General features: G+C 34.0%; 2 protein-coding genes across 2 annotated transcripts; both read right to left on the bottom strand.

Annotated features, from left to right (window-relative positions):
- Window positions 1-288: 288 nt before the first annotated feature.
- LOC105795443 (protein HIGH CHLOROPHYLL FLUORESCENCE PHENOTYPE 244, chloroplastic) lies at window positions 289-3,452 on the bottom strand. The gene is made up of 8 exons (XM_012625063.2): window positions 3,214-3,452; window positions 2,888-3,126; window positions 2,183-2,281; window positions 1,914-2,108; window positions 1,396-1,488; window positions 1,205-1,300; window positions 712-852; window positions 289-636 (listed from the first exon to the last, which is right to left on the bottom strand). The coding sequence occupies exons 1-8, from the start codon at window positions 3,368-3,370 to the stop codon at window positions 460-462; spliced, it is 1,197 nt and encodes a 398-aa protein (XP_012480517.1). The 5' UTR covers window positions 3,371-3,452; the 3' UTR covers window positions 289-459.
- Window positions 3,453-4,478: 1,026 nt separating this feature from the next.
- LOC105795444 (O-fucosyltransferase 6) lies at window positions 4,479-9,612 on the bottom strand. The gene is made up of 10 exons (XM_012625064.2): window positions 9,316-9,612; window positions 9,126-9,176; window positions 8,874-8,964; window positions 8,557-8,633; window positions 7,970-8,058; window positions 7,691-7,874; window positions 6,949-7,130; window positions 6,731-6,833; window positions 6,306-6,637; window positions 4,479-5,868 (listed from the first exon to the last, which is right to left on the bottom strand). Exons 1-10 carry the CDS (start codon window positions 9,568-9,570, stop codon window positions 5,442-5,444), a joined length of 1,791 nt encoding a protein of 596 aa, XP_012480518.1. The 5' UTR covers window positions 9,571-9,612; the 3' UTR covers window positions 4,479-5,441.
- Window positions 9,613-10,461: the final 849 nt, after the last annotated feature.

The following is a 10,461-nucleotide window of genomic DNA, read 5'->3' on the forward strand; positions in this document are numbered from 1 at the left end:
GATTGTCACATAAGACATCTAAGTTGATATTTTAAACCCATTTGGACTGCCACGTAAGACTGTTATTAGAGAGGTAACTGAGCTTAACGGTAGAGTGACAATTTCGTAACAAAACGATAACGTAAGTGACTAAAACATGACATTTCAAACATAAATGACTAAAATGTAATCTAAGGTAAATAAAAGTGACTATTTTATAGTTTACTCAATAATCTAAGATAACTTAAATTTAAACCCTAATAACCTGACCAGCAAACCCAAATGAATCAAACCCAAATGAACCAAACATAAAGTAAGTCGAACTTAAAACTATTAACTCGGATTCAAAACCGATCTGGCCCATTGACCATTTTAATTTGGGTATAATCGAACCTCTTAGGGATTAAAAGAAAAGGGCTGTCTAAATTTTGTAAACACAAGTTACACTATAATTACAAGTAGTTTTTTTTTTTTTTGCTTTCAAAATATGATGTCGGTTTGTTTTGATTGAGCTTTGATGTCTTTCAGTTTCTTCAAAATGTTTGTGAAGTAATCTTGAAGATACTTTTCCAGTGACACTATATCTTTCGCATCGACACCGAGAAGATCGTAAGTCTCTGTCATCGGAGCAGAGAAAACCGTATCGCTTGTAAGAACCTGTAATGCACACACGACATTAGTACACCCCTTAAAAGGATCTAAAGCAAGATGATGAGTGACCATTTATTTTACCTCTGAAAATGCCAATCTATCAGCAACATCATTTGTCCACTCGAAAAACCGAGTCAACTGGCGTGTAAATCTTAAGACGGTAACTGGAACTGTGGTAACGTTTGCATCTTGCCCCGCAAGTCTCTCGCATAATGCTATCACCTTAAGAAAATTTAATACAAAATAATATAAACGGATTTTGTCCGAGAGTTCGATTATCAGAGCACTTAGAAACACTCGATCTTGATTTCCTATAGGAATGGCAATATGTTTACCTAACAAGTTCAAAAGATCTCACAGCACTATCTTTGAAAATTGAAACCAATCACCAGAAATAATCATGGAGCACGAAAGATCCCGACACATTGATGATACTACATATGTTAACGTAACAAGTCGAAAAGATCTTAAGATACCGATGATACGAAGGCTAAAACATTACACTATCTTCAAAATTGTTCACCAGAAATAGTCACAGGGCAAAAGAGCAGCAACAATAAAGATTCTCATATACCTCTTGAGTTGTCCAAGCACGAGGACCGGCAAACGTGAGAAGCTTTCCATTAACCTTCTCGTTCCGCAAAGCTATAAATGTCAACCTAGCAATATCCTAAAACCAAAAGAAAACCAAATCAAATACCGAAATCCCATGCCATATATACAAGAAACCGATCCACAAAACAAGTTATGCATGTCTAAACCAACCTGTGTGTCCATGTAAGCGATTCTTGTCGGAGCATCTGTCCCCCACACGGACTTCTCTTCCAATATAGGTACTGCATATTGGCCAATAAGCCCCTAACAAATTGGCAACAACCATTCACCACAATACAGCTTATATACAAAAGGAAACGTGATTCAAACACATACAGTAATTCCATCATACTGACATACTGGTTCTTCCAAGAAATCATGTTTCTATTCATGTTCACTTTAATTAATACATACATACACACACGCACGCCGCACGCACACACACACAGACATACATACATCGCACGCACATCCATATGTACGTATACATATCTGCAAAGATTGAGTTATAGATGACATTTACTTGCATGAAACCGCATACCAGATTGTGATGTGGGGTAAGCCGAAATCCTGAAGGAACTTTACACACACACACACACACATACACACATACATACATACATCGTACACATATACACACACATGTACGTATACATATCTGCAAAGATTGAGTTATAGATGACATTTACTTGCATGAAACCGCATAGCCGGATCGTGATGTGGGGTAAGCCAGAATCCTGAAGGAACTTTTCGGTACAATATTTGATCTCCATTAGTGGAACTTCAGGATGCTTATCACAATTATGAATAGAAAAGAAAACATATTTCTGAATCCCCATTGCTTTTGCACATTGTATAAGAGCAACTTTTCCTTCCCAATCTACCTAAACAGAACACATGAAAATTAGATAATCTCAAGTTTTGAGCAAATTTTAACCATCAAATCGTTCAACCGTACCGTTTTGATGGGCTCTTCTGGACGGCCGGTGGCACAATCGATAATCGTATGGATACCAACCAATGTTGCAGGTATTGTCTCTGGTTTACTAAGGTCTGCCTGCTCAAAAAATGAATAACATGCATTAGAAGGCCAAATTTTAAAAGGCCTATCAAATTATAAGATTTTAGGTCTAATTAAGATTTTAATCCCTCTATTATACTAAATTTGAAATTTAATCTCTCTAATTTAATTTAACGATCTTTAGTTGGCTCAAATTAGGAGATCTAATAATAACAATAAAAATATCGCAACAACTAATGGTGTTATCTATTTGAACCTATTAATAAAAGGAATAAATATCAAAATTATACAAAAACTTTGGCCCCATCGTCATGCATCAATTTTGATTTTATACGATTTTATATATGAAACTTTGATTTGATACGGTTTTCACAAATCATTAACAACATTATACAATTAAAATGGTTGATATATTGCATACGCAAAAAATTATATTAATCCTATACGAAAATAAATGCCTGTATTCATTTCATTAGATGTGTGTCATCTATCAAATTACGCATTAGAGCAAAATTCAAATATAAATTTAATATTTATCCCTTAATAAAATTATAAAAATAAAGGATTAACATGTTAGAGGAATTAAATCTCTAATTTCACATAAGTAGAGGGACTGAAATTATAAATAGATCAAGAATTTACGTTGACAACGGTGGCGCCCCAGTCACGGAGGAAATCGGCAGGCGCGGGACGTGGCCGAACAAGGCACCTAACATCGTAACCTTCATCGAGTGCACGTCTCACGATTTGTCTTCCAAGAGTTCCGGTGGAACCAACCACTAATATGCTAGTTGGTCGGACGGGAGTCCCCGGAGCCAAATTCACCGCCTGAGTACTTCCACTGGCACTGCACGTCACCATTTGTTGCACGTACGATTTCTCTGCCGGCAAAAAAACAAGAATAATCGAGATGAAAATTCAAAATAGCGTTAGAATTCGAAGAAAAGTGGGAGAAATTGAATGCTTACTGGTGGTGAGAGAGGTAGAAGAATGGATCAGCGGAGTGTCCGGCGACAGCGTCCGCCGCCATGACAGTGCGGCGGTCATTGTAGATTTGGAGTTGTTGTTATGGTGGTGGTGGAATGTGCCACGTGTCGCTAGCTGAGTGGGGAGTCTCAACGCCATTGCTGGTTTTTTGCTTTGTTTTGCTGCTTTGGCTTTTGCTTTGCTGCCCTGTTGTTTTGTGGAGAGAGAAAAGGGAAACTATGGATATGAATATTGCCACGTCGTTTCATTTGAAGTGGATTACGATTTATCATTTATGCCACGTATACTTTCTGGTTGGCGCTCCTCCTTCTTAACTCATGCCATCTGCAACGGTGTCGCTTCAGCTAAATATTTAAAATAATAAACTATAAATACATAAGACTCGTAACAATTATAATTTATAACTGAATTAAGCAATTTAAATCGAAGACAACTCGTATATAATTTAGTAAAGTGAAAGACAAACCCGAGCATTAAGATTTTAATGTCAAATAATGAAGTAATTAAGTAGAAGTTTTTTTTAGTGAAAAGAAATTGATACACGAAAGTAATTAGGATAATTTCTCTATAAGAGAATTTTCAAATAGTCTAAGAACTAACCTTTTATCCCGAACCATCTTGATAAGTTCATTTACGATTTTATTCTCCTCATGAGAGATATATTAAATTTTTCAATATTTTACAAGTCCAATAATTAGTGAATTCTCTTGACAAGAGTCAAATTAGAACCCCAAAGATACTTCTTGGATTTCATTAACGGCTTCAAGACGGTATTAGAACACTATCGTAACCCCATTGCAGAGTAAGCTTCAAACCAGTTAGGATACCCTAAAGTTTGGCTTCAACAACCGTGCACATGTCCAAATATCTGCTAAAACCGAAGATTCACTCTCTATTGTGATCACATGCAAATCCTTCGACAGTAGTAAAATCGTCCTCATTTCTAACTGAACCGTCTGTAACTTATTCTCGATTAAACATTCTTTGAATCCATGTAACACTATTTATGAGATTAAATAATGGTAAAAAAAAAAAAAAACAAGGATTTAAGTGATTACTTCACTAACATTAAATAATGAATTGATATATTATAAAAAAAATTATTTCTCAAGGTATTTATCCGAACGAGCCCAGTATCTATCCTTCGTATTCTATAAACTCATTAGAAGAGTAGATGTTAGACACAAGTTTTAAAATTGTTCTATTCCCAAAGCAAGGACTGATATTATAAATTTACTCCAACTAATAACATTATAAAATAAAAATGTTATAGATGAAAATGAGAGTAGAAATATAAACCAAGCACATCTTTCACAGAATAAAAGTATATATACAAAGTACAAACACAAAGAAAGAAAAACTATTGAATAATGAATATCCCTACTATTCCATCAATTACATTTTTTTTTCTTTTGCTGTACTTTCCATATCTGCCTTGCAGTAGAACATTATAGTTACCTTTTTTTCCTTTTTCCTTTTTCCTTTTATTATCTATTATTTTGTTTTTTTTTCTTTCTTTAAGTAAAGAGGGTAAAAAAAGATACAACTTAACAACTGCACTAACCCCATACAGTGATCCATCATCATTTTTGCCTTACCGCATAAATTCGTCCAACACGATAATGTAATAAGAAGCAACAAGTTCCTTGTTCTACTCCTCACCGCCAACATATACAGAAACCGTTATGCCCTAAACCTCCACTTGTTCATTGCCATTGTCCACGCCTGACCTGGCCTTTTATCTACACAGACTGAAATATCTTTGTCCATGGCAGCAACCTCCATTTTCTCCAACTTATGATAGTAAAATAATTCGGTAAAAGTACCGTAAACACCTTCGAATTAGGAATCAGATTGTATTTTAATTCCTCTACTCAAAACAATGTGAAAATTAATCTTTATATATTAGATCAAACAACAAACGGATACTTTTATTAAAAATTTCATCCATTTCTATTATTAAAAACTAGTCCATGTATATTAGAATGAGATTCACGTGAAATGGATGAAATTCTTAACAGAAAGGACCAATTGTTCTTTGATCTAAAGTAAAAAGACTAATTTAATGTTTGTTGAGAAAAGGGGCAAAATATAATCCAATTCTTAACAAAGGGTCTCTAAGTTACTTTTTACCAAAAAAATTCCAAAGAATTTTAAGGGAGGGAACAAAAAAAAGGCTCATTACCAGATTCCCAAACCTGGTCTTTCATTAATCTGAAAACAACTCTTCCACTTCAGGTTGTTCTTGTTTTGTTAATACATTGCTGTCTGTATCAGGCAGGTCTTTAATGTTGTCTGAATAATCATCTTCGATCCAATCTAGATCTTCCTCAATAGGATCTTGTTCATCATTTACTTCAGCTGTATCTCTTCCATTGTTGTCATTTTCATGGTCTTCTTCTTGTGTTTCTTTTTGAATAGTTTCGGTTCCTGTAGTTTCACATATACAGCTAGTCGGGTTTTCATGGAACTCACCTCTACCTGGTTTCACTTCTTTTGGTGCTCCCATGAAACCTACTTGAAAAGCTTGAACCTTAGTAGCAAATTCTTCCCATGTCATGTTGTTTCGTGCCATGAACAATTTGTATAGTTTCTTTGCGTTTGGTCGGATTGTTGGTTTATGTCCGAAGTATCTCCTGTAATAAAAGAAACATGTTTAGAAACAAAAGGGAAACAAACAAGTATGACATTGGTAAAAGTATATTTTGTACTAAAATTCTGATTGCATTTTGCTCATTTATTAAAAATGGACAAATTAATCTTTATATTTTAAATCAAAAAATAAACTGGTCATTCTGCTAAAAATTTCAAATTGGCCCCTATAGGTTAAGATGAGGTGCACGTGACACACCATATGTCATGGTTAGGTTATTTCATCAACTACGCTAGTTTTTAACAGTATAAATAGATGAAATTTTTAATAGAAAAGAACAAGTTAATTTGCTTTTTAATCTAATGTATAGGAATTAATTTACTCAATTTTTAAGTAGAGGTAAAATACAATCTTAGTATAGGGGCTTCTATAGTACTTTTACTGTGTGATATGCAAAAGTAGTGAAAAGAGTTTGCTTACCTTCGACCAGCTATCATTCTAACCATGTTTCCATTATTGTTCGAGACGAAAACATCGCTTTCGTCGCAAACAATGTAATCCAATGCGGCCATTCGACTGGAAAAACTTGAAAATGGTGCTAACTCCGCCTCAGTGGCTATAGTTTCTTTCGAATGAAAATTAGGGAACAATGCTTTGAGTGGGGCTAACGTCTCTTCACCTCCATATACTTCACCGGACGCCACGTAAATGTGAACGTCACTTCCGAACCCCAATGCTCTCAACATTAAACCAATTTCCTCTGGAGTTAGCGGACATCTGCCTTGCCTTCTCATCTTTTCGGGGTTGCTCGCCTACGGTTCATGTCAACATGAACATGTTAAAATGCTTTAGAATCATCTTTTTTAGATTTGAATATGTGTGTTTAACAGTTTATACGGCCTTACATGTAAAGCTTTCCACCTCCTCCGGATTTTCCCAAGTTCCCTCCTTTCTTTATCTCCTCCACCATAATAACATCCGGTGAATGCAAGCATATCAGGTTCGAACCTATGGAAAAACAACATATAAACCTGCATTAATGAAGTCCTTGCGTTTTGTACGGTAACGACAAAACTGAATACAGCCATTGCCCAATATGATTAACAAAAGAGTGCCTTTTTACCTCAAGTGCAATGCTATAAAATGCTTAGCTTTCATCCTCATCCTTTCAACCAAGAGTTTACCCATATCAAGAATGGGATCTGTGAATGTTAAAGCATGGTAATTTACCCTACATCTAAGCTTTTGTAAATCAGTTTCCAACCGATTCGAAAGCCGATAATCGAATTTTCTAAGCTCAATAGCCTGCAACATGAAAAAAGAATGGGGAAGAAATTGTCATATTTCAAATTTTGTGCTTGTTTCAAGCCCAAATAGACCATTATAGTTACTTTTAACATATGAAAAAATAGATCAATGATCATCCTTCAACATATGACATTAATACTATATGTCCAGAAAGGCCACCGAAGCCTTGTAAACCAATGCCTGGTCTTTATGGATACTGGTTTTCTAACATTATGCCCGTCTCCACAATTGCAACTTACTGATATGTTCTGTTTTTCTGCCAAAACATATATAATACATAAGTGGAACTTAGTGTCAGATTTCAAATATTGTGCTTGTTTCAAGTCCAAATAGACCATCATAGTTACTTTTAACATATGAAAAGATAGATCAAAGATCATCCTTCAACATATGACATTAATACTATATGTCTACAAACCACTGAAGCCTTTTAAACCAATGTCTGGTCTTTATGGATTACTGGTTTTCTAACATTAATGTTTGCCTCCATAATTGCAACTTAGTGATATGTTCTATTTTTCTACCAAAACAGGAAATTTAGAGGAATTATTACTTACTTGCTTCTTAGTTAGAACAGGTAGAACACGAGTCTGATAACATCTCTCATTGCATTTCCTCGGAACAGCCATGCGACGTGGTATCCAAGGTTGACCTCCCTTGAGTGGTAACTCTTTGATTATTTTGACATCTCGAGAGAGCGATGAAATGAACCGATCGACATTGAATATTTCAGCAAAACCACTGCATCCAATAACCCCATACCATATAAAATACATAGAATATAAAACTATATGCCCCTGGTTTTAGATTTTAAACAAAGGATGTCAACAGCAGACCTGGCATCTTTCCAATAAGAACGTTGATCCAGCCTAGGAACAACCAAAGTTGCATTTAGAATATATGCTGCAACAACAGAATCTACAATCTGTAGCCACAAAAATTGTAAAATTATGAGCAACATATATGTAAAACTTGCTACCTTTACACTGTGTCCGTATATATGACCATTATGAGCCCCAAAAGGGTAAAAGTGCCATGGACGCCCTTGTACTAGAAGTCAGATTGCATTTTGTCTTTTTTAATTAAAAAATGGGTAAACCAGTCCCTACATGTTAGATTAAAGAGCAAACTAATCCTTCTATTAAAAATTACATCCATTTCTATTGTTAAAAACTGGTCCCTATATGCTAGAATGAGGTACACATGACACGCCACATAAAACAGTCTAGTTATTTTGTCAGCCATGCCAATTTTTAAAAGTAAAAATAGATGAAATTTTTAACAGAAAGGACTAACATACATGGAATAATTTGCCCATTTTTTGAGTAAATAGAGCAAAATGCAATCTAACTTCTACTACATATCCATAGTACTTTTACCACCCCAAAAGATGTAGGCAAGAAGGCAATGAAAGTTATCTTACCCCTGTTCTTTGTTGATTTAACCCTCCACTGGTGGAGATCAATAAGTACCGGTTGGGATATGTTTTCATATCAGCAGCTGAAAAAATGGATAACATTGCTAAGTAACCATCAATAAGGTAGCTTAAGTCATTATGAAAATATATATATATATATATATATTCTAATAAATGAAGAAACTCCTAAAACCAGTTCTTCTTTTTAAATTTCAATTACAGAGGTGGCATTCAATTTTAAAGCCAATTCAAAATAGGTAAAGAAATCCAGATTTCTATATCAGAACCAAAAAAATGAAAATTCAAAATTGGAACTACTTTACTTTGAAACTTGTTAGAGGCGTTACTGCATCCATAATAGAGCTTTGATCGACTCGTACTCCATAAACCACGATCTAAATCTCCTCCACTTGTCTAAACATACGACAAAATTAACTTAAATCAAATTCAAATCCGATTTTAAGATCCAAACAAGTCATCAAACTCAAAAACAAAACAAAAAATCAGAAGAAAAAAAAAACATTAAGCTCTTACACAAAAATGAAAAAGAAATAAAGAAAAAATGAAAACCGTACCGGAACCTGAAACACCGCATTGGACTCCACGGCCGCTATTTCTTTCCTCACCTAAACCAAAAAAACAAGGAAGAAAAAACAAAGCACAAAAACATAAATAAAAAAAGCACATGAAAAACAATATTATTTTATTTCTTAAAGTTAGAAAAGGAAAACGCATGAATGGCGAAAAATGTGACGTGGTACGTACCAAAGAGTGCGGAGGAAGGAAGAGAAGGTTGGCGGCGGGAGGAGGAGAGAAAACCGAGACGGCGAACAATAAAAGGATGAGACAACCGGAGACGAAGGATACGAGGGAGAAGATACGGTGCCGTTTCCGCCATAGAATCCGATTAAGCTCGACGCAAATATCATTTGAACCGTGAAGGAGGATATTGTTACGTTCTCTCTTCTTTCGTTTCATTTTCAGAGAGAACATAAGCTGTTTCAGATTCGTCAGCATCATAATATTTTCATGTAAATATGTTTTTGGAAAAAAAAATTATGTGTTGTATTTTCTTTTTCGAATTAAAAAGAGGGATTTTTTTTCTCTTTATACTTCGCAGCAAACGCTAATGGCGCGTAAACCTGTGTAAGAATAGAATATATATATATATATATATATATATATATATATATTCTATTTTTTTTAAGGTTTTATCATAGAAGCCCTTATAAATTCTCAAATTGCATTTCACCCTTTTATTAAAAAAATATCAAAATAGTATTGTATATTAAATCAAAGAGTAAACTAGTCCTTTCGATTAAAATCTCCATCTATTTTTACTGTTAAAAACCAGCATGATTGACGGACTAACCAAGCAATTACACTTAAAGTGCCATGTATACGTCATGTCGATGTACAAGGACTTGTTTTTAATAGTATAAACGAATAAAATTTTAGCAAAAGGACCAGTTTACTAAACCATTTGCATTGTTAAAAATTGAAGTGGTTGAAGAAATAACTAGATAATGACATATGGTATGTCATATGTACTTCATTTGACGTACAAGACACAATTTTTAAGAATAAAAATCAGTTTGCTCTTTGATCTAATATTTAATTAAAAATATATATTTAAAATTCAATTTTTCTCATAAATAATATTTATTTTAACATTTTCTTATTATTTTTTCTAATTTAAATTCAATTTAGAACAAAATGCGTTTTCTTCTCGGTTTTACATTATTTATAGAAATAAAGTTTGTCTTAATTTTTTTTCTATATAAATGCAGTGATATGATATCCTTAAATTTTGTCTTAATAATTTAACAATTTTAAAAAATAAAAATAGAAAAGGTCTGAACTAATTATTGTTATTTTGTTTTTTTGGCTGAAATGAGACATAATTAGTCT

Source organism: Gossypium raimondii, chromosome 3 (assembly GCF_025698545.1).
Source record: "Gossypium raimondii isolate GPD5lz chromosome 3, ASM2569854v1, whole genome shotgun sequence".
NCBI lineage: Eukaryota > Viridiplantae > Streptophyta > Magnoliopsida > Malvales > Malvaceae > Gossypium > Gossypium raimondii.